This window comes from Leptomonas pyrrhocoris (assembly GCF_001293395.1).
Source record: "Leptomonas pyrrhocoris isolate H10 chromosome Unknown, whole genome shotgun sequence".
NCBI classification, from domain to species: domain Eukaryota; phylum Euglenozoa; class Kinetoplastea; order Trypanosomatida; family Trypanosomatidae; genus Leptomonas; species Leptomonas pyrrhocoris.
Genome location: NW_015438381.1, coordinates 40774 through 68697, shown reverse-complemented (window position 1 = coordinate 68697; position 27924 = coordinate 40774). Strand labels below are relative to the sequence as shown.

Here is a 27924-nt window from a genome sequence, read left to right as displayed (position 1 = left end):
CCTTCACACACACACACACACACACAAGAAAATCACTCGAGCAACAGACATGAAAAGAAAAGAGAAACTAAAATACTTGATATGATGAAACGAAGTCGCACCAGCGAGCGCAAAAATGAGAAGTCGAATCGAAAGAATAGTATGCAGTGCCGTGTGCACATGGCGATCTCGTTGCAACGGCAGTTTTCTTTAGGAATAGTGTTTTACGTCAGCAATACATACCGCCCAGCCGGCAGGGTGCTCGCGGATAGCAGGTATTGCGACTTTCGGCTTGCACGGATGCCGCCATCGGCGTCGATCGGGTTCACGTGCGCTGGGCCTTCTAAGCTGTCGCCGTAGCCCGGCATGTTGTTCTTGTTGCCGAACCCGTTCCAACCTCCAGGGTACGCCTGCGAGGGGGTGAGCGGCCCACGCTTGTTGTTGTACATCGCCTCGCTGGACTCACCACTAACGCCCCCCGTCGTATCCTCGTCGGTGGAGGAGGGCAGCATCGGCAGCGGCGGCAGCACCGCGATCGTCTCCGGCGGCAGCACCTGCGTGAGCGCGTTGACGTTGTAGCGCTCTGCAATCTCCTGCACCTTCTTGTCGGTGGTCGTCGCCGCCTCGCTCAGCGCGAGGGCGCCGCGGCTGTCCTGCGTGCGGGGGATGCAGTTGTCGACCACAGAGATGCGAAGCGAGCGTAGGGCGCTGACTTTGGACACGTCATCGGCCGCCAACGAAAAATGAGACGACTTCGGCACCGCCGTCGCCACCGCCCCCGACGTGTCTCGTGCCGCCAGCGCGCTGCTCAAACTCACGTTGACTTCGCTGTCCGGTTGGAAGCAGACGTCCTCGATCACGGTGTGGAGTTCCTCCTGCTCTGTGGCACCGAAGACGGCCCCGACGTCGGGCAGGTCGGCGTCGACGATGATGTTTGCCACGTAGCTGAAGGAGGGAAGCTTGGACACCGGTGCCTCCGTCAGCTCCGCCGAGAGCGGTCGACTCTTTTCGGAGGCTATATAGCGCAGTCCGCTGACGGTGTACATGTCGATGGCACGCTCCGGTGCTCGCAGCGCCGGCTCAAAGCACGACGCTAACTGGCCTAACGCCGCCCGCCGGTTCAGCACCTCCATGCCGTAGGTGACCAAGTTCGCAACCCCGTAGACGTTGCCAGTCGTCACGAGGACGGCCGCCACCATGTGCAGCCACGCCCGTGTGAGCGGCGAGGTGGCGGAGCGAGACGCCAACATGGTGGTGGTCGTCGCAACGCTTGTGCCGACGCTAGCACTGTCGTCCTGCGCAGGCACTGCTTCCGCTGCTGGTCGGTTGATGGGCGACTTGCCGAGAGTGCCGCCGGTCTCGGCTCGCACACAGTGCTGCTGCAGCGTCCACAGAAACGTCAAGTTGAAGGGCATCCCACTTACACCGTAGCCCGCCATGAGCGCACACAGCACGTCTGCCACGGCCACCACGCAGCGTGGCGTGATGCCCACAGTCTTCCTCACCGTCTTCTTTATCCACTCCTGTGCGTAGGCGACATCTTGCTCGTCGGTGCATAAAGTCCCGTTTTTAAACGGCAGCTGAGGCGCGCGTGGTTGTGGCTGTGGTGTGGAGGCAGCGGCAGCAGTGGTCGTTACAATTTTATCTGATGCCTTGGCCGTTGACTCCGTCATTCGATAGGTCTCCTCTGGTATACCGGCCAATACCCCCGTCAGCACACGGGCTGCCAGGTGCCGCAAGCTGTCCTCGTCGCCCTCCAGGTAGAAGTCGATGGTTTCGGTGACCTGCATGTCCTTGCGATCTGCCAGCGGAACAGCGCGGATGTACGGGGCCGCCCCATTCAGCAGCCGCAGCAGCAGCGCGGGGCGCGACGACGTCTCCGACTGCGCGGCCCGCAGCAGACTCCAAAGCGAGACCAGAATGTTCTGCAGCTGCGGGGCGTTGCGCTGACGGTAGGTCGCTCGCAGTAACCGCGAGGTCAACCGCACGACCACGTCGTGTGTGTCCTTCGTAATGCGCGTCGTCTCTGCATCGGTGCCAGCGTCGACGTCGGTGGCCGTCGTGCTCGCCAGCGGCAGCTTCAACACACTCAACAGGTAGTCGAGCACCAGCGCGGGCCGGCCACCGGTCATAGGCAAGGCCTCCATGCACGCCTGCAGGGACCGCAGCACACCAATGCGCACGTTGGGGTCCGTGTTGCGCTCGCCGACCTCGCACAGGCACTGGTACACTGAGAAGCCCAGCTGCTGGGGCCGGCGCTGCATGGCGGACAGGATGTCGCTGAACACGAGGGAGGGCACGTAGGGCACCGCCCAGCCACTTTGCTTGTCCAGCAACGACGTCACACAATTCAGCAGATCCTCCACACTGGCCGTCGTCGTGCAGGCAGCTGTGGCACCAATGCCGTGACTGCACGCGAGGGCGTAGACAACGTCCTGATCCTCCGTCTTCGTCGGCAGCTCTAACGTCGGGCACTCCGCGGGCACCGCCGCTGCACCACCGTAGTGACGTTCCGCGAGCAGGCGCACACTGGCGTCGCTGAGCGGCTTCTGTGCCCGCTCACGCAGCACCACAATAAGGTTCACAATCATCGCCCGCATGATACCGTCGACGCCGCCGGCGAGTGCTGCATGAATGCAGTTGGCGATGTTGCCCAGCGCGAGAATGGCGGCGTAGCGGGTCTGCGTGCTCTTCACGTCCCTCCGCGAGGCAATGTTATCGGACGTCATCTTCAGCAGCTGCGGCACCAGCCGATCTTTATTGTCCGCGATGAGGCGCCGCGCAGAGTCGGTGTTGGGCAACGTGCTCAGTCGGTAGCACAATACACTCAACACGTCCGCTGCCCCGACGTGGTAGCGTGGCACGTTGGTCGAAAGCAGCACAGCACATATGTCGATGCTGTGTGGCACAAAGCCGTCCACAACCTTCGCATGCTCAATCAGGGAGCGCAGCATGAAGAGGGACACCATCACTCGGTCCTCCTTGCTGTCGCTGAGGTGCCGGCGGAGGATTTTTGTGATCTTGCGGCACACGCGTGGAACTCGCTCGGGGTTGCTGGCGACGTAGCTGTTGAGCTTCCCTAACGCATCTTCATTGGCGCCGCCGTGTTTGTTATCGGGATAGACGGAGACGATGAAGCCTTTGAAGCGGTACTTCTTGTCCGCGGAGCACGAACACGAGTTGCTGCCGCCCATGATGACGCCCGGGAGACAGAGTTCTATGAAAGTACCTGTGTGTATGTGTACTACGGCCCTTAGATATTTTTGCAATGGCAGGAGAATGAGTAAAAAGGAAAAAAAAATATAAAGTCAGCCGTGAAGTGCGGTTTCTTATCTTTCTTCACGGAAGAAGATGGAGCAGCGTGCGCCGCAGCGCATTAAGGGGCAGTACGCTACACTGCTTAAAGAGCGTCGCGTATTTGTATATGTATATATATGTGTGTGTGTGGCGGCGCTGACTACACCTACGTTTGTTTTTCTTCTACTAGCGCTCCGCTTTCGAGCATACCAAAACAGACAACAACAACCCAACCGAGGCGTATGAAAGAGGAGGTGAGAGCAGTGGAGAGGTCGGCAGGAAGACTCGCCGCCGTGCGAGAAGGGTGAAGTGCCCAAAAAAGCTCTCAAGCACAGCGACTTCGATGATCATCAAAGACCGGAGCTAAAAAAAAAGGCCTTCTACTTCTCCTTCTCGCGCGTGACCTCTTCAACGTGGTGCATTCATCAGCCGTGATGAGAAGGCAGACGACCAACACCGCCACACCGACGAGGTAGAACCTGCTCCTGTCTCCGTACGGCACGACGGTAAAAGAACACGAAATGGCGTGTGTGCTTGCGTGCTTTGGTGTTGTGCAGAGGCACCGTCAAGGACTCAAATGGGGAGCATTACGTTAAAAGGAAAGAAGAGCTCGATCAAGCCTCCACTTCTCTGTGGGGTGCAAAACAAAGGAGAAAGTGCGACGGCTCTGTCAGAGCTTTCGGCGCCCACCTCGACCCTTTGGGCCGCTGCGCTCATTCTTCGTCGCCTTTTTGGCGGTCACCGCCGGAGACGCGCCTTTGCGAGACCGTGGAGGTGACACCGGCTGCGCAGCATCCACCGCCGCGGCCCCTGAAGGCTCAGCTTGCCGCTTCGCTTTGTTCGCCTTCATGCGACTCAGCAGACTGCCACTCACCGCAGCTCGCGTTGCGCCATCCGCCGGCGTGGGCTCCACCTCCGCCGTGTCTTCGAGCTGGGAGGAGCTGACCGAGCCGAAGTCGCTCTCGTCCTCGATACTGCCATCCGCCGAGGAGGCAGAGGGGGAGGAGTCCTTTCGGCTTCGTTTACGGGAGGAGCTGGTCGGTTTGCTGGACGCCGATTTTGCCGCTGTCGCCGCCGTCACACCCGCGACGCGACGCTTGTTGGGTTTGGCGTTGCTCGCTGATGCCGCTTCACCATCACGTCGACCACCATCACCAGCGCTGACCGCGCTTCCCGCAACGACACCCGTCCCGCTGCGGTCGTCGGGGTGGGGATGAAACTGAACGCCACTCGCGCGGCCCAGCGGTCGCACGACGGCCCGCCGCTGCATCTCGGTCAGCTGCGCCGTGAAGTGCTCCATATCCGCGACGACCATCGGCGCCTCCTGCAGCACGTCCACCAAGGCCAGCACCGCCGCCTCCGCCCTCTCGTACTGCGGGGCCACGCGCAACAGTGCCTCCGCCTCGGCACCGTTCCCCCTTTCGACAGCCGCCGACGCCGACGGCCGACTCCGCGCTCTGCTCCCCTCCACCGCCGCCGCCGCCATCAACTCCGTTCCTCGCAGCTTCACCTTCTCCAGTGCCTCGACGGCGGACTGCACCTGCGCCTGCGTCACCACGCCCGGCTCCGCCGCGAGGACGTCGCGCACGTCCCGGCTCAGCCCTTCCACCTGCTCCAGAAAGGCCCACATCTCTGCGCTGCGCGGGACGAGTGCTTCCACAAAGGCCGTCCGTGAGTCGACGGTGGGGGGCAGGCGGAGGGAGGCCCACTGTGCCAGCGCCGACGTGGCACGCTCCGTCCACGCGACGACTTCCCGCTCGGCTTCCGCGGCGGAGGCGGGAGGGACACAGCGTTCGCCCACGTATACGTCGTGTGCCTCCTGCCACTCCGCCGCCACCTTCTTGAAGGTCTCGAAGGCCGCCTCCACTGCATCTACCGCGATAGCCACCACCGCCTTCGGGCTCGCCCAGCCGTCCGCCTTCGGCAGGAGCGCCTCTAACGCGTCTACGGCCTGCTCGAGGGCCGCGGTGGTCGTCACGTAGGCGGCGAGCTGCTGCCCATCCTTCTCCACCCGCTGCAGCGCCCGTGATAGCGCCTGCTGGGCCTGACCCACCTCTTCTTGCACGGCGAGGGCGGCCTGCAGGGAGGCGGGAGGAGGGAGGGAGGCGAAGAGGCGCGTGCGCGACTCGAAGACGGACTCCTCGGATGCCTGCGTCTCACCCGCGTTGGGACCGGTGCTCGCCACATCCGGCACATCGCGGCGCACCTCATCTGCCGAGGCGACCTTCGCAAAGTACACCACGCGGTTTTCCTTCTCGTACTGCTGCAACACCGCGCAGACGTCGCTCAGGAGAAGACGCACGTAGGGGTAGACCTGCACCACGTCCGCTGGCGCCACCGCACTCTCCCTCGTCTTCGTCTCAGCGTCTGCCTTTGCTGGCGTAGCCGTCTCGCCGAATAGTAAAGCGTGCAAATGTGGGTACTGAGTGGCGGGCTTGAGGGGGCTCGCAGCGCCGCTGTCGTCGTCACCAGCGTCCTCGGCACGTTCTAAATTGAGCTGCGGTCGTTGCGGCTGCGCTGTACGAAGATACCTCACTGCGTTGCCCGCTGACGCACCGGAGAACAGCGAGGCCAGCCGACGACCCCACCACTGACGGGACTCGTATTCCGCCTCCTTGTGCACCTCTTCCAGGCTCCACTGGCCATCGCACGTGCGGAGTAGCGTGTCGGCGTAGCGCACGTGCCCCAGCGCCTCTGCCATCTCCGGCCCCTTCGCGGACGCGTGCGCGTAGTACCACGTTGCCTCGTGATAGTGGTAGGCGGCCAACAAGAGCGAGGGCAGCAGCTGCAGAGAGCTGGTGGAGAGCACCGAGGTGGGCAGAGGTAGCTGGGCGGCCTCAAAGGCCAGCTTCGCCAGCACATCCGGCTTGTTCTTGGTGGAGGCGGAGGAGAGGGCGTACATGTACTTCGCCACGGCGACACAGAGAAGCGCCATTCCCTGCGTCACCTCCAGCGGCAGCTGAGTGCGCAGCTGCTGCAGGGTGACCGCAGAGGGCGAGGCCGGCGCGGCGTGGAGAGCCTCCGACCAGCGCAGCACCTCCACCGCTTGCCGGAAGTGTTGGGCGGCAATTTTGGCATTTTGATTCGGCGCCGCCACCGAGCCGCCCTGCGGGGTGCTGACAGACGTCGCCGCGGCGGTGTCGGCCCGCACACGCGCCAAGTAATCGAGGCCGCTCTCCAAGTGACCGACAGCCACGTTCAGCAGAAACACGAGGGCCTCCCCGCGTGGAGTGCTCACCGGGACCGTCACGAGACTGCCGTTGACACCGCCACCGGCGGACACCAATGCGACGGGGGGAAGGGCAAACAGCTGCCGCAGGCGCAGCGGCCACTGACTCAGCACGTCGTCGAGAGCAGTCAGTAGGGCCACGTACTCCTTCACGTCTCGCGCACCGCGGGTGAGGCTGGTGAAGACGGTAGGCGAGGCCGTCGCGTAGGAGTACATCATGGCGACCGCGTTGGACACCTGCTCGGTGGGCACGGCCTTGACAACGGCAAGTGTGCAGGAGAGCAGCCGTGTCCAGTCCAGCGGCTCCGCACGCGTGGCGGAGGAGGGCAGGAAGCTGTACATCGCAACACCGCGAGCTTCGCAAGTTGAGCAGCCTACCTCTCTATATCTATGTAAGTAGGTTTGATGACAGATTTGCGTAGAACAGGGTAGAAGAAACCGATCCGCGATGAGACGCTATGGAATAACTGCACGACGCTGTGACGTTACTGAATCACCGCTACGATACAAACAATAACAGTAAAAAACAATAGAGAAGATATTTTTGCTTTCAGCTCTTTATTGAAAGGCAAGGAAGGTAAGCAGGCAGGTGGTGGGAGATGCTCAACGCCCGTTGGGAGATGAAATGGAGTGTGTGTGGGCGGCGTGACCCTGCGGCATCAGAGCGACCGTCTCGCTGGTAGAGAACATCAAACCACACCACCCATCCCCATGAGACCATGGCCTTTCAAGAATACAAAAAGGAATAGAGATACCAGCTTCTTCCCTTTGGGGCTCTCGCCCAGCAGAACGTTCCCTTCACTCTTCTTGTTAGATATGAATGAATATCCTTCGACGGAAGCCTTCACAAGACGACGATCCCCGCACTAACAATGAGTTGTTTAAACAGAGCTATTTGGATTCGACTCATCAAAGGAAATACATAAAAAAATGTCAACGATAACAATACGAAGCGGAACACAGCAGGGCCGTGTCAGAACATGCCTGCAAACGACAACAACGCAGGGGGGGGTGCTCGCCTATCTCAATCTACGAAAGTACTTGCGCACCACCGATGCGCTGCACACCCACACAGTTGAATTTCGACTTTTGACTTTTCCAAACGCCCAGCCTTTGCTGGGCCGCTCTCTGACAAATGGGTGTACACGCCTGATCAAGGCAAAGTGGTCTGCGCGTCACGCCGCCACCTTTTCAATGCGCATGAGGCTGCAGGTGGACGACGTCAACCCCGACGGCATCTCCAGCTGCGACAGCACCGTCCGCACGTCCAGCAATTCCTGCGTTACGCGCAGGTGCAACGCGTTGGGGTGACCGAGGCGGATTCGCTGAGTGAAGTGCGCCATGCCGTCGCGGTGCGCCTCGCAGCAGAGGAGGGCGACGCCGCCGGGCTTCAAGAGGGCCTCGAGGGCGCCCGCCACGTGGGCGGCGATGGCGTAGTCATAGACCACGTCACTTGCCACCACCACGTCGTAAACGCCGCACAGCTCCGGCGGGATGTCACCGAAGTCCAAGATGAAAGGGCGAACCTGAAAGCTGGCAGGAGAAGTGGCCGTCCGTTGTTCGTCATTTGCACTTCCGCCGTGTCCGCTGTGCAGGTCAAGCATGCTGGACAGCGCGGGCCCGTTGCGGTGCTGAAAGGAGCGCCGGGCTTCCTCTACCACGGAGGCCGACACGTCCGTCACATCGAGACAGCACGGCACCGTCGTCGGCGTGTCCCACGCCGCCATCGCCGCCAAGACGAGGGAGACCAACGCGGGCCCGCAACCCAACTCTATCACACGCAGCGGCGCCTCGGTGCTGGCACGTGCTTCGCAGGCCTTCTTCACAATAATGGCTTGATAGTTCTCGATGAGGTACAGGGAGAGGCCCACCGCACCGGCCCAGAGCATCGCGCCGGTTTCCCCGCTGGTGTAATCCGCGAAGCCGAAACACACACGTAGCACTGCCGCGTCATTCGGTGCGGTTCCGATGAGCGAGGACGACCGCCTTGAGTTGCCGAGTTCGTGACCGTGAATGGATGTGTCGGACTTCGCGTCCAGTTGGACTTCAAGAGTGGTGTCGGCACATCGGCGCGTCACGCCCTCGCAGCAATTCGCAAGGGCTTTGCTGGTGGCCTCCAGCAGCTCTTCCAGATCATACGAACTTTCTTTTGCTCTGTCGCGACGCGCCACTTCAAAACCGCCCTTGAGCACGCACTTCAGCAGCCGTGCCAGCAGCGGCTGCAGTCGCCGACAGAAGCGCTCATCGACACCGCCCATCTTCCCCAGTGCGCCATAGTCACTCAGGTCGGAGAGGAGAACGACGAGCGCACCCCACATGTGCTGCGTATCTTCTGAGTCGGTAAGGGAGGCGTCGCGGCTCTTGACCCGACCTTCACCGGCGAGTACACACTGCTCCAGCAGCGTTTCGGCGTTGTCTGCTGAGCCGTAGGCGTCACGGATACGACGCAGCGGGGCATCGCTCGTGCGACGAAGGGTGACGTTCGTAGACTGCAGCATCGCCCTATGAAGGTGGGCTCTGCGTGCTGGTACGGAGTAGGTGGGTGGGACGATAGAGTAAGTGCTGAACAAGTTCCACCCCCTAGTTGGGGAATAGTTGAGGAGTTCGAAGAGTACTCCCGCAGCACACTCACGCAAAGAGAAGCGGTGGTGTGGGGTGACTCTGCGGCTTTATCGACTCGCACGCGCACGCACGGACGCGCATCCCTGGCGGGGAAGGCCCTACTTGCGGTGAATACGGCGAGAGTGCCGGCGGAAACTTGGACAACACCAACGCGTCTTTATGAATGCAGGCGAGGAGGGACGGCAACGAGAAGATGAGGAAAGGGGGCAGTGTCGACGGTGCAGAGGACTCCAACAGAGGAGCCGCAGAACCGCGATTAGACGGCAGAGCGGCGGGTATGTCAAACAACAGGCCACGACAACGCTTTCAGAGTCCCAAAGACAAGCATCATCGATAGCTTCGAGAGAGGAAATGACTGAAGTGACACTAATACGTTTGCAGTGATCCACCGCTACACCGGCGCGTACAACACCCACCATGCGTGAAGACGTCTTCTAGTCCACTTCTGCTGCGGCGAAACCTGCTAATATAATAAGAAGCTAAACTATCCTCCCTCGCTCCTGTCCTCCCTCTTCATTTACACGACTCTTCCATGAATACACGCAGCTGGGACGCCTTGCCAGCTCCCAGTCGGCGAATGGCCTCCCGCAGTGCCGCGCTATGAGCAGGCGCCACCGTGCGTACCAGGTACCGGCCCACCTCGTTTAATGCGACGGCGTACGCAGGTGCCAGTTTCGTGGACAGCAACGTCACCACGTACAGCAGAACCTCGTGTAGGCTATCTGCTGCTGGCACAGCGGGGTCTGCGCTCTTCATCGTGGCCAGGAGAAGGCCACACAAGAGCGGGCCGCAATGAAGCACAAAGGTGGCAAGTTCTTTTAAAGGGAGCAGAGACGTGGCGGCTGTCGTGGGAGGAGAGGGGCTTTCCAGGGAGGCGAAGAGGGCGAGTAGAACAGCCGCTTCCGACTTGTGATGCTCCAAACACTCGCGGAGAGAGACATGATGCGGAGACTCCGCCGCTGCCAAGGCCGCTGGCGGCGACCACAGGTACTCGATGGTCCTCACCGGACAGGCAGCATTCCGCAGCAGCTTTAGAACAGCGGGCCAGAGCTGCCTATCCATGAAAGGCGAACGGGTGAGCGGAAGAGCATCCGTGGAGACACACCGGCCCACCAAGATCAACGCAAGCGGCCCCGTCAGCGCCAACGCACGCATGCTGTCCTCCTCTTCCGCCGCCGCACTCCGCACGTACACCGCCGTGAGGTGCTCCAGGCGTACCACCATCGCTGGGGGCAGTACATCTGAGAGCGCATCCGCAGGCAAGGCCTCCAAAAGCGGGAGGAGCCGCTTCAGTTCCAACTCCGCAGCCATCCCTACGCACAGCAGCGAAGCGGCTACCTCGGCCCAGTTGTCCGCATGATGACTCGCGTCGACCTTCACCACGAGTGGAGCAAAGGCGCCCAGAAGGTCCTCGGCCTGCGCACGCGGCATCGACGCTACAGCTGCGATCCGCAGCAACGCGGTGCTCTCCCTCCCCATCGCAGTGCTGCTGTCGCTTGCGATGTGCTGCTCTCCCCACGAAGAGGCGATGCTCAGCAGGCGCTGCTGGGCGAGCTGAGCGAGGATGCGCTGGTGCTGCGACGTCAACTTGCCGCTGAGGGCCACCACATACCGCAATGCATCTCCCGACGCTACGGCGCTGCTGCTCATCCGCTTCTCCATCGGTGCCGGGTGGATCAGCGTGGAAAGAACGAGGCAGGCCAGGCAGCCCGTTGCGTAGCGCAGCGCCGGCCCCAGCGTGGCGCTCAGCGGCCGCTCCGTCATAAACGCCACCGCCTGCAGAACGTCACCAGCCGTCATCGACATGCGAGAGCCGTAGACGGAGGAGGTTGCGGAGGCGCCACCACCACCACCGCCGTCCTCTTCGTCGTCGTCGTCATCGCCGCGCCAGTTTCCACCACCGAAGACGGAGGTGGGCGGCACGTAGCCGTTCGCTAAGGACACGGCCGCCACAAAGCGCTCACACAACAGCGTCAGCGCGGCCTGGCAGGGCGGGGAGATGAGAGTGCGTGCAAACGCCCCCTGCGCCGCCTCCAGCGTCTCCGCTGCCATGGCCGGCGATTGGGCCACCTTGGCCAGCGCTACAATGATGTGGCCCGCCCCGCTGCTGCCGCCGAGCAAAAACCCACGCCGACGCTCTTGCAGACGGTGGCAGGCGTGCAGGAGAAGCAGCAGCGAGCGCAGCACACGGCGGCACGAGCTCGTGTCGGCGAGGTTGCAGCGGCTGTACTGCACTGCCAAGGCGGTGCACCCCTCCAGCGAGAGCAGACCGTGCTGCAGCACCGTTGTGAGGCTCACCACCAACTGCGTCTTCCACGGCATCAGCACCGCCAACGGACGAGCCAGCTCCTGCACCTGCGTCACGTGGCCCCACAGGGCGAAGACTTCGTGCAGCACGGCGATGGTGGCGATGTGCACTTCGGGGTGCACCTCCACAAGCTGGGCGGCGGCCACTACCATGGGCAGCACGGCCCGCCGCACGTCGTGTGTGCGTTGCGTTGATTGATCCGTCTGCACTGTGTCGCCTCCGACACCCCGCAGCACGCTGTACAGCACCCACATCGCCGCCTCCTTCGCCGCCACGTCAAAAGTTAGGGAGGCGTTGTTGTCTACTGCGGATGCCGCCGTGCCGCCGCCTCTGCCCTCTCCTCGCTCCCCACCTCCGCCCGCTTCACTCAAGATGCCGCCGATGCCCTCGCTTTCAAACTCCGCCGCGTAGTCCTCCATGTCGTCGCTGTCGCTGCCACCTCCGCCGCGTGCGCCGTCTGTTGCCTCGTCCGTGCCCGCCTCGCTGCCCTCGCCGACCGCGGCGAACATGTCGGTGTCCCGCTTCGCAATGTCGACCTGCACATCGGGGGAGCGGGACTGCAAGACGGTGTTCACGGCGTCGAGAAAGCCCTTAAAAGCCAGTGTCAATGTGGGAGGGCTGCTGACAGCGGTGCTGGCGCCGTCGCTGTGGTGGCTGACCTCGACGTGATCAGGGCTGCTGCTGCGTGGGAGAAGAGAGGAGCACATCGCCTGCGCCACCTTCAGCCACCCTCGCCGAACGGGTGCGGCGGCGGCGAGGTCGATTTGTACAGCCACCTCCACCACCGTCAGCTGCCGCGTGCAGCCGGCGTCGGCCACGGCAGCGGTGACGAGCGGGGTCGAGCCGTCGCCAAGCAGCACACAGCACCACAGGCTGGCAAGCCGTTTGGACACCTCACCCGGCACGGCAACACGCCGTTGAGAACGGCGGCCTCTGTTCTGCGCCAATGGGCCCGGTACGCCTTCCTCTTCGTGCTGGGCGTGCGTTGTGTGCGTCAGACACAGGTGCAGCAGTCTGCGCCACGCCACGCACCGGTCCGCGTTGCGGGCCTGATTGCGACTGAACACTTCCACGGCGTCCAGCGCGGCCTTTACGGCGGACACGGGCATCTGATGTGACCGCGTGGTGACACGGAGGCTCTCCTGCACCAGCAGCAGCGCCGAGGTCTGCGGCACCGACCCCACCGCGCTGTTCGAACCCACAAAATTGCTCCAGAGCTGCACAACTGCAGTGAGCATCCCCACCGCGGTCGTGCTGGACCACCACTGATAGTTGGAGGCGGCCATGGGGGTTAGCAGCACGCCCACGACGCTGTCCGAGAGAGCCGCCTCCACCTCCATCGGGTACACCTGTGCGAGGCGCAACGAGAGCAGCGTGAGGACAGGAGCAGAGAAGATGTTGGCTGCACCAGTGGCGGGGGCGGCGCTGACGAGTCGCCTCCACACTTCGGAGAGCAGCGAGGTGGCGAGGGGCAGCGTCGGGCTTGACTCCACCGGAGTGTCGCCTGCTGCCTCGCCCGGGTGGCTGTGGGCCTCGCACAGCACCATCAGTGCCCCTAAGGAGTCCATCTGGAGGGACTGGCTGGGCGAGCCTTGGGCGACGGCGGCGACCGTCTGGCTGGTGAACACGTCCACCTGCCCGGTGGAGACCAAGCACAGGGCTAACACCTTGGCGGCGAGCAGGCGCACCTCCACCGACTCCTCCGCAGAGGCGGGGATCAGCTGCGCGGCCACGGCGTGCCACCGCTGCACCTCCGCCTTCCACTTTGCGTTGGCCCACAACGCCGCGGCGGTGTGCGGCGACGCCTCCAACAACAACTCATGCACCGTACACAGCGTGTTCCACAGTCCTACCTCTCGCCTCGCGGTCTGGCGAGCTTGCTCCTCCACCGTCGCGGCGGCGTTCACGGGCGTGGCGTACAGCTTGAAGAGATCCGTGTCGAGCGACGCGAGCAGCGCGACGCACACGGGCACCGCACCGCGTGCTACGAAGTGACGCAGCGTCCAGCGCAGCAGCCGCACCGCGCTTCCGCCGCACTCCTCGAGGGGGTGGGCCGGCGTCTCGGCGGAGGCAGAAATGGTGCTGGAGGACACACAGCGATGGAGCAGCGTACTTCGCACAAGCTTCATCGACTGTGCCGCTGCGGCCACCGCCGGGCCGTGCGTTTCCTCAAACGAAAACACCGGTGCGGAGTGCGCGCACGCCCTCGCAATGTCCTTCAGCGCCTGCGCCGCCAGCCAGCGCAGACTGCCGTCGTCCTTGCAGGTGGGCCACGGCGCGCAGGAGACTAGGCTGTACAAGGCGCCTTTGCTGACCGCGAAGTACGCGGTGGCGGCGGAGGAGCCGGTCGCGTCCACGTTGTGCCGCGCCACACCGTCTTGGGAGGCGAGGCGGGACTCTAGGAAGCCCACGGCGAGCATCCGCTCTGTGTCACTCACCACCGGCGCCCGCCGCAGCATCGCGCACGCCGCCGTGACCGCCTTGTAAAACGCAATGCTCGGTGCGGGGCTGCTGACGAGCAGGTTCATGAAGCCCAGCGTGCAGGGCTGCAGCTCGTCGCGTGCAGCGCAAACAACGGCGGAGGGGCTGGCGCGCAGGAGGTCGTAGATGAGCTGCGTCAGACGGAAGATGAGCTCGGCCTGTCGGTAGTGGATGTCCTGCACGGCTCGGGGTGGGTCGCCGCGGCTGAGGCGCAGGAGAAGTCGAATGCAGACGTGCACGAGGGACACGCGGTCCTCCTCACCAAAGGCGTCGTCTGCTTCGGCTGCTCTTCTTGATGGAGGATCACCATGGCCGTTTCGTTCCACAGCTTCCGTCGCACTTATGGAGGCGTCCAGCAGGGCCCGGATGTGCAGTTGAAACGTCAGTGTGTTGGCCACCTCGGCACTGTCGGCACGTGCGCATTGATGCTGCAGCTGACGTGCGTAGAGGGTGTTGGTGCGCGCCACGGCCCCCAGCACCTCCACGCCGGTGTGCAAGAGGCTCGGCGTAGCGTTCACTGCCGCCAGGACGTCCTCGGCAACGTTGAAGCCGATCTCAAGCGACGAGGAGAGAGTTCGCACGACGCCCTGCAGCGCCACCATCGCTGTGCGCACCACGGCCTTGTCCTCGCCAGACTGCTGCACGTAGCCACGCAGCACGTCCGCCAGCACCACACGGTACCCGTTGGACGGAAGCTGCCGCGCCCACTCCTGAATGGCGTCCGCCAGCAGCCGTGGCATGTAGGCCCGCGCATCTCCCTCAATTGGCACGAGCAGCACAAAGCAGCACTGAATGACACTGGAAGTCGTGGCGGGGGTCGAGCAGGCGCTGCAGAGCGTCGCGAGCGCCGTGGCGAGGGCGCGCTGGGCGGTGCGAGTCATGCGCTCGTTAAAGCACCGCTGCACCACCCGGCTGCCCTCAACAGCGTCGGCGCCGCCAAAGTACCGCCAGCGGAGGTGGCCGGCGTTCGCGCCGGCTGCGGTCCCTGCCCCGCCCGCTGCGGGACCCGATCCCCCTCCCCCACCACCGCCCCCTCTGCGATGTGCGTCGATTCGCTCCTCGGCTGCTGCTGCTGCTTTTGACGGTGGTGCCGCTGCCTGCAAGATGTCGCTCAACGAGTCCAAGGTGAAGTCGCTCTGATAAAACGCGAGGAGGTAGCCCATGGCGACACCCACATCGTAGAGCACTTCGTCCGAAATATCGTAGGGTGCGACGTCGTCGCACAGGCAGAGCAGCATGTCCATCAGAGCGTAGGCGACGTCTGGGGACAACACGCGAAGACCGTTCTCCAGCACCCCGCGCACCGAGGAGCCGGCGGCGATGCGGACAAAGATGTCGCTGCTCTTCACGCAGCCGCGTTTCACGTAGTCGATGATCTCGTGCGCGTAGCTTTGAGGGATCGCTGTGGTCGGTTGGTGCCGAACGATGGCTGGTAAGCTGCGGAAGGCGAGCAGGCGAACCTCTTCCGATTGCATGTTCACAGGGTGCGGCAGCTGACCTCTGCGGAAGACCGGCAGCGGGGAATGGCCAACGTTCCACCGCAGCAGCACCGGCAGCAGCTGCAGTGCGCCGCAGAGCCCCGCCGTGGCCGTGGGCGTGGAGGTGCCAGCGTTGTCGCGCGATAGACTTTGCACAGCGCTCCACGTCTGCTCTACCCACTTCACCACCGCGCTGCTCGGCACGAGCACCGGGCAGCTCGGACCGCCCGTCGCTCCAACACCGTCGGTACTCCCGTCGCAGCCCGCGTTGACCCGCGTGGTCCAGCTCAAAAACTCATCGACGAGCCGCAAGCAGCGCGTCAGGGCGAGATAAGACAGGCTTCCTTGGAGGGTCAGAGCCACCAGTAACCCCACAAAGTGGGAGGCGACCCCGCTATCCTGCAGGGAAGCACACCAGGCAATGAGGACGGAGTTGGGTGACAGGCGGTAAATGGAAAAGAGCTCTTCGATCTCCTGCAGCACCTGCATGAAGCGTAGATACTTGTTGTGCAGACTCGCCCCGTTAAAGACGCCGGAGCCAGTGAGGCGGGAGGGGGCGCCGAGCAGGTTCCACTCTACCGTAGAGGCCTGCAAGGAGCTCACCAGCGTGGGGAAGTCATCGGAGCTGGACATCTGCTGGGGATCTACGTTTAGGCCTTCTATTATATCTACAACACGCAGTGAAGTTTGTTTATATTGTGCGAGGACGTCGTGCCCGTCGCAACGGCAGCGGCGAACGGTGCAGCTACAAGTGGCCTCAGCGATCTCAGTACAAAGAAAAACGGGGCAGCTGCGAAAATACACACACGCACGCGGCAAAAAGTGCGTGCTCGCCCTTCGCAGCAGTTAAAAACCGGCTTGTGTGTGTTTGAAGTATCCCCGTTCGCGGGAGGTGAAAAGAGGCAAAAGAAACGAAGTCGGTGCGGCGCAAGAGTACTGGACTCTGGGGGGGGGGGGGGAGGAGGACTGGAGGAAGGCACATCAGCGCAACAGCTGCCCTTCCGAAAGCACTTCTCAAGTGAGCAAATCAGGCCCTTTGCGAAGAGGCGCCGAAACGACCTGAATGAGTTGGAGGGAAGAGAGCCAATCACAGCACGGAGAGACGCACGGACCCGGTCGCTTTTCATCGCCGTTCTCTTTTCTTAGTATGGAGGGTTTGGGTGTCATTCCTTGAGGCAAGGGGAGGGCGGAGGAGGTGTCTAACCGGTCCCCCCTCCCCCGCACACATGCAGATAAGTATATACGGCTGTACATCGAAGATGAAAGAAAAGGCAGCAGACCACGTCGCACAGCGCGCAGGCAACGCAGTGAAACGCACGCCGTACATGCCACCGTCAATCAGAACACATCAATGAGGGGAATATACATAACCAATTTCACCGTGATGCCCTCAGGCGAGAGGAGGAGGGAAAGCAAAAACTGTACGCAGCACTGCGAAAAACAAACAAACGCGAACTCAGAGTTCTCGCAAGAGAGCCGATCGGAGGCCTCCGTGCCTACGGATGGTCCGAGGCGAGCTCGGCGAGGGTCAGCGCCCATGTCTGCCGCAGCTGCGCCTCGTGCCGCTCCCACGAGGTGAAGGCCTCCGTGACGACCTGTGCCGCCTCGTTGTCGTCCTCGGCGACGCTGCGGACGACGGAGCGCAGCAGCTGCACGCATTCCAGTGAAAGCGGGAAGCGCGGCACCACCAGCGGAATAGAAAGCTCCACTGTGTTGACGGGCGCCGCCACCACTGCCGCCGCCGCCGCCGCCGCGCGGGTTGCGGCCGGGTCCGGCGAGTTGGAAGGGTGACCTTTGCGCCCGCTGCTTCCAGAGGCGGCGGCGTTTGCATTTTGCCGCCGAGTGCTCTGCGGAGCCGCCTTGCCGCTTTGCACAGCCCCGGCAGCGGCCGAGGGCACGTAGAGGGTGGCCGCGGCAGGCGCCGGCACCACCGCCTGCGGGTGGCTCGCATTGTACTGCGTCAGCGGAGCGCACGCGTTCAGCGGCAGTCCGGGCAGCTCCACCTCTCCCCACGGCAGCGGTGTCAACCCCGAGGCACCGTTGGTGTCCTTTGCACTCGCGTTGGACTTGTCCGCAGCTTTGCTGGCGTGACGCCTGCTGCCACTGGCGGTGCCTGCCTGATCGGCGCGGTGCAGCGGCATCGTCTCCTGCAGGCGCGGGTCTCGCTTCACCACCGCGGAGGAGTCCATAACGGCGGCGGCCCGCTCACGCTGGGCGCGGAGCTCCAAGAGGTGCCGCAGTCCGCGGTGCTGACCGCTCTCCACCACCTGCGCCGTGGAGACGAGGTGCTGCGGCGTGACGAGGCCGCTGAGGAGGTGCAGGTAAGTGTACAGCGCCGTCCAGCAGCGGGCGACGTGCAGACCGGCCTCGTCCTGCAGCTCCCGCAGCGCCGACGACCAAGACTGCTGCAGTACTCGATCAGTGACAGCAGAGCGTTCCGCCTCCGCCTGCGTCAGCGTCGTGAGCACCGTAGAGTTGAGCTGGCTGGCCAGGGACAGCTTCGCCGAACCGCGGTGCCGCTGCCACTGCTGCGCGCTCTGCGCGTAAAAGCGCAGCCACGGACGCACGACGCTCTCCACGCGCGTGAAGGCGGCCACCGCCGCCTCGGTCTCCAGCGTCGCCGCCAGCAGCACCGGCGTGTCCTGCAGCGTGTTCCACAGCTCCTGGACGTGCTGACGGTAGGTCGGGCCTGCCCTGTCGACGTGGGCGCGCACGCGGTCTTCCTGCGCCTGACAGAGCGTGCACACCGATGACAACAAACTCGCTTCGGTACCGTCCGCCATGCCTGGGAGACGGCGGTGCAAAGAGCCCGGGTGCGCCTCCATGTGCTGTCGGACAACGATCTCGACGTTGCTTTTCAGCTCCGCTGTCCACTGCGCCACTTGCGCCATCAGCGTGGGTGCGGTGGGCAGGGGCATCAGCGTGTGACCCATAGATGCGGTGACCGCAGCACTCTGCGCACTCACGGCGGCCTTCGCGCGTCGGTTGCCACGCGCACTGCCCGGTCCGCTGGCGCTGTTGGCACGGCTGGGGCCGTCGCTGACGCTCTCGCCGCTCAGCACCTGCGGCAGCAAATAATGCGCTGGCGACATGCGCCACATCTCCACTGCGTAGGCCAGCACGCCGAGCCGGCACCCGCGATTGTACAGCGGCAGGCGGAGATCGTCCAGCGCAGCCAACACACCGCAGACCGGCGCGCTACGGACGCGTTCGCGCTGTTCCGCCTGCGCCACCTCGAGCGCGCGCACCGCACCCCTCTCCACCTCCTCTGCACAGAGCACGTCCTCCACGCCGGCGGTGCGGCTTGTGGACGCACTTGCCGCCGCGTCAGGCCGCAGCAGTGCCTGCAGGGAGGCGGCGAGGTCGTAGGTGCTCGTCGATTGCACCTTTGCCGATTCCTCCGCTGCCTTGGCCACTCCAGCCGCCAACGCCGCTTCCTCCGTGGCGGAGGCCGACAGCAGCGTCTGCACGCTCGCGCGCAGCCGAGATAGAGTTTCCTGCACACCCTGAAAGAGTTCCTGCTCCGCGGTGCTCTGCTCGACCACGGTGGCCCACTCATCTTTCCATGTCTGCACCTCACTGGTGCGACTGCTGCGCTGCGCCTCCATCGCTGTTGTCGACTCCGTCAGGGTATCTTGCATCTGCGACCGCAGGTGCACCACACGCAGCTGAATTGGGTCGTCGTCGGGCAGTTGAGTGGCCGCATCGCCGCCGCTCAGTTCCACGGCGCGGTCGCGTAGGATCTGCGCGCACTCCGCCTCAATTGCGTCCCGCGCTCGCTCCAGTTGTTGGGTGGCCTCGGCGCAGCGGTCGGCGAGGGCGGCGCTGTACTGTGCACAGAGCGTGTCGTGGCGGTGGATGGCGGCCTTCATGGCGTTGGAGGAACTGACCACACGCACCGTCTCCAGCAGCGTCCCGCGCTCCTCCGAAAGGGCGCGGTCGGAGGCGCTGCGTGCGGGTTGGGAAAGGAAGGCCTGCTGCAGCGTGTGCACGCGCGATACCCGCTCCGCAATACGCGCCAGCAACTTCTCGCCTTTGTTCTTGAGGTCTGCCAACTCGCGCACGCGGGCCTCGTAGATGTCGGCCTGCAGCGTGGCAGGGCGGCGCCGGTGGTGGCGAAGGACGTCCGTCACGCGGCGCTGCACATCCGCGAGCAGCGCCGCCGTGTACAGCCGCCAGTTCTCCCCTGCCTGTCGCTGCAGCTGAAGACTCCACTCTAGCAGCACCTGCCGAAGAAGTTTGTTCCAGCCCTGCACCTCCGTCTGCGTGAGAAACAGAGGCCCTTGGCCAGGCTGCAGCTCCGGCAGCAGACCCATGTAGAACTCCTGAAACGGCGCCCCGGGCTGTGGATCAGGCACCGTGGCCACCGCCTCTCCTGCGTCCTGCCCTTCACTCTTCTCGTCTTGTGTGGGCAAATCCGCTTCATTGGCGTCCCCACCTTGGCCACGCTGCACCATGCAGGCGAAGCGGAAGTGGGGGGTCTCCACAATAAATTCTTCGCCGCCGCCGGCCGACATCCGTGGCTGCGTGTCCTTCTCTTCCACCGCCGCCGACGCACTCCCACGACGCGGTGCGGTGGCAGCGGCGGCGCCGGTGAGGAAGCTGTTGCGGGTGCTCATGCGACGCAGGGAGTCCGCGAGACCGCGCTGTTTTGCTGGGGCGTGTGCGGCCATTGCAGGGACGCTCTCCTCCTCCTCTTCCTCCTCCCTCTCCACCGCCGCTTCCTCTTCTTCTGCTAGGAGAGGAGCCAGAGCAAGCCCCAGCTGTGCGCTGAACTCCCGCACACAGCCTTGGCCAACCTGCAGCACGGCGGATGTCGCCGTCGCGATGCGGTCTCGCACATCTTCGTAGTAGCGCGTGTGTGCGTCTGCGATGGACTGCAGAGCGGCGATGCCGGCTGCATATCGGGCCGCCGCCGCTGCGGGCGTCTCATCCTGCCGCAGCTGCTCCTCTAAGGTATGCAGCTGCTGCTCCAGCGCTGCGATGGAGTCCTGGTAGTCCATTTCGTTTTCATGCCACTGCACGTAGGAGGCGCGTATGGCACCAAGCAGTGTGGTGGCCGAGGTGCAGACGAGGTCGGTGGCACCTTCTAGGTGCACCAGCATGCTGCTGTTTGAGGTCGTTGTGTAGGCAAAGAAGAGCTGGCAGCCGTTCAGTAGCCCACGCGAGACCACCCGCGCAAACCAATGCCCTTCGTGGACAATAGCGGGCACACACTGCGACCACGTCGGGGTGTCTGACGTCGTCTCCTTTATGCGGAGCACATCGGAATGCGGCTGCGTAAGGGAACGCAGGGGGGCATCAACAGCCGCTACGCCGTCCGCATCGCTGCCGTCAGCGGCGACGCCCTCCTGCGCAAACGATGCTCTACGCAGCAACGCGATCTCCTCGTTGAGCGGCGCGGCGATGACGGCGATGTCATCGCAGGCATGAGCGGCCAACGTGGCGGCCGCCTGTGCCCGTGCGTCCTCCTCGGCGCGCAGACGCACGTTGAAGTCGTCGCAGCGGGCACGGCAGTGGCGCAAGAGGACGCTCGCCCGCATCCGCGCCTCCTCCAACACCGCGCGGGGGTCCTCACCGGCAAAGACGTCCGGCTGATGCACGCTGGACTGGAAGCTGCGTAACCAGCCGTTGGGGCCGCTGCCGCCGCACACCTGCGAATCCGCCGTAACGGTGCTCGGCTGGGCGACACGGAGCGAGGTGACGACGTCGGTCAGACCGCGTACGAGCTCCTCCGCCTCTTTGCGGATGGAGGCGATGAGTTGCCCGGCGGCGTGCACCGACTGCATCCTCCCCTCCGGTCGACGGAACACCTTGGAGCGCAGCACCGTCACGGTCCACGTGATGTGTCGCTTCGCCATGTGCTGCTGCGTGCCGCGATACACGACGGCGAGGGCGTTCTGATATTGTTGGTGCTTCAATAACTCACGTTGGCGCAGCTGAGTGGCGAGCGTCTGCTTGGCGAGATGGTTTTGTCCAAGCTGCTCGTTTGTGTGGTGCAGGATGCGCTGCGCCAGCACCTGCGACTCTGTCGTGCTCGTCACCGCAATTCTCGTGAGGCTCGCCATGAGGTCCCGCACCGCGTTCTGGATGTGTGCCCGCCGCGCATCCTCGGCGTCCTCCATCGCACGAAAGAACTCCTCGATGGCGGCCATGCGCGCTTCATAATGGTCGTGTAAGTTGACGAAGTGAAGCACAATGCGCAGCCGGTCGTGCTTCATGAGGTGCAGCGCCTTCGCTCGCCCGTGCTCGTCCGGTGTGGGGTGGTAGAGATCGGTGTACAGGGGCAGGATGTCGTCCGGAGCGGCGCGCTGTACTGCATCTTCATGTACTTGCCATTCGCTGACGCACTCCGCGAGTTGCCGCTCCTCCGCCGCAAGCAGCGCCGCGGTTGCCCTGTGGCTCTCCGCTATCGTCCTGTGCAGCGCCTCAATTCGCTCTTGCTGAGCTCCATCAACTTCGTGGTTGTATTGCCGCGCTGCAGCCTTAAACTTCTCGATGGCCTCATGATGGTGGACCAGCAGTCGATCGTGCAGGGCACCTCCCTTGTGTCGGTGCGTCTCCTCATTATCGCCTGAAGCGGCCGCCGAGGGGAGATCCACGGCGTTGGACAGCTGCGTGAGGGGAGAGGCAGCGGCACCCACCAGTGACACCGCTGTCTCCATCGTAAAGAGCAGGTAAATACAAATCTAGAGAAAAAAAATGAGAAGAATCAAAAAAACAGGTCCGCCACAATTCTCTGGTGAGTCCAAACATCGTTGAGGGCGTTGAGAAGAAAATGGGAGGGACAAGAAGCAGGAGTGAAGGGGGAGGCGAAAAGGCCACTAGGTACAACAACGGAAACGTGCTGCACGACATACACAGACGCACACAACGTCCAGTGTTCCACACACGCCAACCGCGCATCCGAGCATTCAGACGGCGTTAAGTTAAAGAGACCCCCAACGAGCGGCAGATTCTCCTCACATCGATTCGTTGCTGCGCTACGCTCGTCGCAACAACGCAAAGCGCGACGACGAAAACAAATCCACAGCTTGGTATAAGTCACTCGTATTCGCTGGTGACTTTTAACTTCGCGCACACCCCTCGCGGTTCGCAAGTCCAGAGAAGAGCAACGGACTTAATCGGCTTAATTGAGAAGAAAAGACAAGGCGTAAATGGTCCGCCTGACGAGGAGCTTTCTGCAGCACTTACGTCGCGGTGCCACGCCGCGCAAAAGCGTCCGCCATGCATTGCTGTATTTCGCTCAGCGACGCTTTCCGCTTCTTGCGCTCGCCGTTGCAAGATGTGTCTTGGTCCAAGTGCTCGGCAACGTGAAGCACGACTTCTCGCACCACAGCCGACACCTCCGCAGGGGACATCGCTGCTACTGCGGCGTCGGCACGAGCCTCCTTGTCGTTTTCACTACGTCTGTGTGCTGCATCGGCGGTCACCGCTGCGAAGAACGAGTTGACCAACTCCCCAACGAACTCGGTGGCGACTCCGCCTTCTGTGCCGTCCTTCTCCAAGCTTCCAAACCGCGACTGGGCGTGTGCAAGGAACTGCTGCAGCCGCAGTTTCATAAAGGCTGCCGAGGCGTCAATCGCCGGTGGGCGTAGGTGTACGTGCACGTCCAGCCGCCCCGGCCGGCACACCGCCGGATCGAGCGCGCTGAGAGACGGCGCCGAGGCAACGACGACAACGACGCGATCGGCCTGGCCGCTGACGCCGTCCATCTGCGTGAGCAGTGTACTCAGCGTGCGATCACCGGTGGTGTTCGTCTCCGCGGTGGTGCGTCCACGCGGAGGAGCCAACGCGTCAAGGTTGTCGATGAAGAGCGCCGTCGGGGCCAGCGCCCGGGCAGCTTCGAAGAGCTGCGCAATGTTCTTCTCCGACCGGCCCACCTCCTTTTCAATCAGCGCGAGGCCATCGACCGAAGCGACGTGGATGCTGCGCGTCTCGGGCAGCTGCAGCCGCCGTGCGAGGCTGGAGAGGAGCGCCGTCTTGCCGGACCCGCTCGCGCCGCAGACGAGCACGCCTTTGGGGCACGGGATGGAGAGTGCACGCAGCAGTGACAGGTGGGTCAGCGGCCACACGACCAACTCCTCCACTTTGCGGATGTCGTCGTCTATGCCGTAGAGGTGGCTGTACACAGCGTGTAAAGGCTCTCTTCTCGGTGTGTCAGCATCATCTTTGTGCCAAGACGCTAGTGTGGGTGGTGCCTCCTGCGTGCTTGGTGGAGGGGGAGGGGAAGTGGCGGCGACGTGCGAGGCGCACAGCTTTAGGATCTCCGCGTCCCGCAGCTGCACGAGGCGGTCGACGGTCCAGTGCGCCGTCTCCTCCGTTAAGGCCGCTACGACGGCGTTTGTGATGGGCACAACAGGAGAAGCACTGGGAGAAGAAGTTGCAGCGTTGACATCCGCATGTTGATGGAGGACTTCCACACGTTTCTGCCAGTACGTGGCACGATCCTCGGCGGCAGTGGCGGAGAGCCGCACGTGTTGCGCCCCCACGCGTGACAGCAGGGCCGCTGGGATGGCACTCACATCCTCCGCAAAGGACCACACGAGGGCGGGCACGGGACCCTCGCGCAACGCCTCCAGACACAGACAGAGCTGATGGGTGACACCGGCTACGAGGGAGTTTGCGTGCGCTTCTAACAACTGCAGACTTTCCAAGGTGATGAGCAGGCAGGGGAGGAAGGACCTTATGGATGCGCTTGATGAAGCGGAGTGGAGAGGCGGGGGCCGCAGGGCGACCTCGATCGTCTCCAAAGCCTCGTGCTCGTTCAGCGTCAGGACCTCGGCAAAGTTAAGCCTTCGGACCTCCAGCGACACCGCAGCGACGTGTGCTTGGCCCAATGGAAGGAAGGAGGGTGTGCTCCACTGCAAAAGGTCGATGAGGTGCTTCTGGCTTGGTGTGTCGCAAGTGAAGAGAAGAGAGCCGGTGGCGACGGAGGACGAAGCTGGAGAAGAGGCGGCGGTGTGTAGGACTCGCCGCAAATGGTTCACAGTGGAGGTGTATACTCGTGTCAGCACGCGGTGCAGCAGCGGGTAGGCGAGATGCTGTTGAGCTCGTCGGTGCAGACGCTCGAAGAGTCGAGTAGCAGACGTGGAGCGACTCCAAAGGTCTGTCGGGAGGATCCGGTGGGTCAGCCGAATTCTGCCATCCCGAGCCAGCTGAGGCACGTCGAGCTTTAACAGCTCCTCAAACGTCGCCACGCTGCTACCACGTCCGACAGAAGTGCAGACAGGTAGGTGCAACACCTCCGCACTGATTGGACTCCACACCTTCACAAACGGCTGCGCATCACCGTCTTCCAGGGGACTCCACTCCGCCGTCGTCCAAACACTGCGACCAAGGCGGGAGAGGCCCACTGTGCGAATCAAGCGTGCATTATCGACTTCGCCGTACACAACACAGGCCCACGGCATCGCATCGTCTGTCACCGCAGCAAGGAAGGATCGATGGGGGTCAATGGGATACTTGGTAAGCTCCTCGAGCGAAGGCCACCAGAAGACAGGCGCTTCCAACACCACGGCATCGGTGTAGCCCGCCATATCGGCCGACCTATGAAAGAAGAAAAGAGCAGAAAAAAGAAGCCCTTTGTGCCCGCTGCTCAAAGCTCAAAGGCAGCCACCAAACGAGTCGTAGTTCGTGAGCGGCAGCGTGCAATACACCGCATGCCCGTGAAAGGTATATGAAGCAGCGAGATTGAATAGTAAAAGCACAGAAAGGGATGGGTGCAACAGACCATGAAGAGAAAAACCCATAAGGCGAGACCAACGTGCATTTAACGGTGCAGCGAGTCGAAGCGCATATGCGCAGAGGCCTCATGCGCTTCAAGAAAAAGATGACCGGCAACAGAGAGGGAGAGAGAGGGAGCACGCTTTCCGCTCTCCGACTGCCTTCCGCTTGCATCTCGGCGTCAGCTGAGAGAAGATGGACTCCGCCTCTTGTAGTGTAAGCAGTCTTCACAGGCGGCCACTTTAGCTTTTTCTTGTTATCTGTTCTATAACGATAATTGTAGCAAGTACATTGAATAACCCCCTCGAAACGGCGGTTTCCACCAACACCGACTGCCTTGAGTACATCCTCTTTTCTGCATAGAATACCGTAGTCGGACTTGATGCTGCTAACGCATGAGGGGGCGATTGACCAAACCACACAGCACCACTTCCCCGTACTTCTCTCATCGCGTCTCATGAAAGGATTATCTGCCGTCGTTGTCGATCGGTCTGGCAACGACCTGAAATACAGCCAAACGAAAAAGGAAAAGGGCGGAATCGAGCTGAGGCTTGTGAAGCACAAAACAGCTGGCCGAGCCAGAAAAGAAGCAGGGAAGACGAGAGTATGTGACGTGACTGCTCCGGCAAAAAACGGAATACGCTGGTGATGGTGAGGAGTGTCGACAGAGGAAAACTGTCTACATAACTTCACAGCAAGAGTTTCTGCAAAGGGTGAGGATGACAAGCGTTGAAAGAAGAAAGCTCTTCAAAAAGACCTCAGTGAAACAGGCTACGGACCCAGCCTCCTTGCTTCACGTCCACGGCGGCGGTCCCGACCACAATCGCGGTGGCGGCCACCATCACGCTCGTCCAAAACACAAAGCGCCGCACGCGCTCTACCTTGGCCGGGTTGCGCCACTCACGCGGCAGGAAGTGCCACAGCAGCCGCAGCGCCGCATTACGCGTCGCGGCGTTCGACAGCATGCCGAGTTTCTTGACGTCGCCGCGCAGAAAATCCTCCTCCTGCTCCGGCACCATCTGACAGTACAACTTGCTGAACTGCTCAGCTTGGCCGATCAGGTCCTCGAGGGCCGCCGTGTCCATCGACTGCAGCACGCTGCCAGGCAGACGGGAGAGCTGGGCATACACGCGGGCCATCAGCACAATGCCATCCTCCGTCGTCTCCGGTGCATCGGCGGGGACCCCGAATTCCTCCTTCGCTGCGTGAATCCACTCAAAGATGGTCCTGCGCTGACTCATGACGAAGGCGGCGGTGAAGTAGATCACTGCCCTTCCGGTGGGGTCTGCGATGAAGTAGTCGAAGAGTCGCGTCAAGACCGTCACGCTCTCCACGCTGTGCACGTACCACGTAATCACCCACGACACGGCGTAGTGTGACTCCGGGCCCACACCCGCCCACTCCAGCGCGGCCGCCAGCGGCGGGTCCTCCTGAGCCACAACGGCGTGAATGGCGTACAGCATTGCCTCGGAGTTGGTGAGCCGACGCGCACTGAACTTCTGCCATCGCGTGTTGAACAGGACCTCGCACACCGACACCACCTCCTCCGCGTCCAGGTAGGGGCTCAGCGTGTACATGACGAAGCCCACCAGCTCGTGCAGCCCTTGGTAGTAGAAACGGTCAGGGTTGTGCAGGAGAACGCGCAGAAGAATGTTTCGCAGACACCGCCGCCGCTCCGCACGCTCTTCGGGGTTAGTATGCAGCCTCCACAGGGAGCGCTCGATGTCCGCCTCCACGACGCGTGGCTGGCAGTTCTCGGGCAGGTGGTACCAGGCCATGGGCCGCAGAACGTTGCCGGGCAGCTCGTTGCTCGAGGAGCCGCTCCTGTCTTCCTCCCCGTCTCCCCAGAGATCTCTGCGCTGATTCACGTCGAACTTCACGCGACGCGAGAGCTGCGACACGGCGCGACGGCGCGCGGGTGTGTGCATCTTGGGCGAGCCGCGTCGCTCGTCCTCCGTGACGTCGTCCAGCAGCCCGGCGTGTGGCGGCTGCGCCGGCTCGAGGGAAGGGTGGCGGTGGCGGTGGAGGTGGTGGAGGGAGGCAGGCGAGGCGGGCGAGGCTGCCGGCGAGGTCCCTGCGCCGCTCTGTTGGGGCCGCAGTGTGACATCCCAGTCGGAGTCGCCGCCTTCGCTGCACGCCGGCTGCAGCGCGGCACTCGTGGTGGCGTCTCCGCCTTCGTGCGAGCGCACCAACTCGTCTTTGGACTTGGTCGGCTCGCCGCCTGCGCTTCTGCCGCCAGCGCCGCCGCTCTCGTCCGCCGTGCGCGGAGTTGGACGGCTCAGCGTCGAGTCAAAGGAGTCTTCCATGTTGGTGTTCTCTCTCGTGTGGGTCGCGGCGCTGGCGGTGGACTGCGAGCGCGTCTCCTGAAACTGTCGAATGATGCCGTCGCCCAGCAGCGGCACCGGCGTGGCCTTCTTTCGGCCAATGATGACGTCCCGCCAGACCATCGCCCGCAACTTGCCGGAGAGCACCCGACCGGTGCGGCACAGCAAGGCGCAGTAGCCCACATACTCCTCCTCGGTCTGCTGCAGGCGGTGCAGCTTCACTGTCTTGGCGAGGGCCTCATCTCCTGCGGCGTCCGAAGAGGCGCGGGCCGGGGCAGGTTCACTCGACATACCTCTCAAGGTGGACGAGGAAGCACCCTTTCAAAAATAGATAAATAATTAAGAAGTGCAGTGGCTCTTCGATTAGACAGCAGCAAACTACAACGGCCGTAAAGCACGTACCGCGGAGGCACACTGGAAAGAAGAAGCAGAATTTGGCCGCCGCGGCGCCGATTAACCGAGAGGACGGCGCTCTTCGAG

The 27924-nt window shown here is 63.0% G+C and overlaps 7 protein-coding genes across 8 annotated transcripts; all 7 read right to left on the bottom strand.

Moving 5' to 3' along the window:
• Window positions 1-203: 203 nt before the first annotated feature.
• On the bottom strand, window positions 204-3475 carry ABB37_08529 (hypothetical protein; the record flags this gene model as incomplete). Of its 2 annotated transcripts, none has more annotated exons than XM_015807570.1 (1): window positions 204-3475. In XM_015807570.1, exon 1 carries the CDS (start codon window positions 3171-3173, stop codon window positions 204-206), a length of 2970 nt encoding a protein of 989 aa, XP_015653652.1. In that variant the 5' UTR covers window positions 3174-3475. The 2 variants fall into 2 exon arrangements, with proteins under 2 accessions (XP_015653652.1, XP_015653653.1); XM_015807571.1 differs by having other exon boundaries at window positions 204-3233.
• A 471-nt stretch (window positions 3476-3946) lies between these two features.
• ABB37_08528 (hypothetical protein) lies at window positions 3947-7063 on the bottom strand (the record flags this gene model as incomplete). The annotated part of the gene is made up of 1 exon (XM_015807569.1): window positions 3947-7063. Exon 1 carries the CDS (start codon window positions 6845-6847, stop codon window positions 3947-3949), a length of 2901 nt encoding a protein of 966 aa, XP_015653651.1. The 5' UTR covers window positions 6848-7063.
• Window positions 7064-7680: 617 nt separating this feature from the next.
• ABB37_08527 (hypothetical protein) lies at window positions 7681-9284 on the bottom strand (the record flags this gene model as incomplete). The annotated part of the gene is made up of 1 exon (XM_015807568.1): window positions 7681-9284. Exon 1 carries the CDS (start codon window positions 9001-9003, stop codon window positions 7681-7683), a length of 1323 nt encoding a protein of 440 aa, XP_015653650.1. The 5' UTR covers window positions 9004-9284.
• Window positions 9285-9640: 356 nt separating this feature from the next.
• ABB37_08526 (hypothetical protein) lies at window positions 9641-16027 on the bottom strand (the record flags this gene model as incomplete). The annotated part of the gene is made up of 1 exon (XM_015807567.1): window positions 9641-16027. The coding sequence occupies one exon, from the start codon at window positions 16025-16027 to the stop codon at window positions 9641-9643; it is 6387 nt and encodes a 2128-aa protein (XP_015653649.1).
• Window positions 16028-16890: 863 nt separating this feature from the next.
• Window positions 16891-22135, bottom strand: ABB37_08525 (hypothetical protein; the record flags this gene model as incomplete). Its single annotated transcript, XM_015807566.1, has 1 exon — window positions 16891-22135. The coding sequence occupies exon 1, from the start codon at window positions 22057-22059 to the stop codon at window positions 16891-16893; it is 5169 nt and encodes a 1722-aa protein (XP_015653648.1). The 5' UTR covers window positions 22060-22135.
• Window positions 22136-22584: 449 nt separating this feature from the next.
• ABB37_08524 (cell division cycle protein-like protein) lies at window positions 22585-25000 on the bottom strand (the record flags this gene model as incomplete). Its single annotated transcript, XM_015807565.1, has 1 exon — window positions 22585-25000. Exon 1 carries the CDS (start codon window positions 24931-24933, stop codon window positions 22585-22587), a length of 2349 nt encoding a protein of 782 aa, XP_015653647.1. The 5' UTR covers window positions 24934-25000.
• An 878-nt stretch (window positions 25001-25878) lies between these two features.
• Window positions 25879-27735, bottom strand: ABB37_08523 (hypothetical protein; the record flags this gene model as incomplete). The annotated part of the gene is made up of 1 exon (XM_015807564.1): window positions 25879-27735. One exon carries the CDS (start codon window positions 27733-27735, stop codon window positions 25879-25881), a length of 1857 nt encoding a protein of 618 aa, XP_015653646.1.
• Between the last annotated feature and the right edge of the window lie 189 nt (window positions 27736-27924).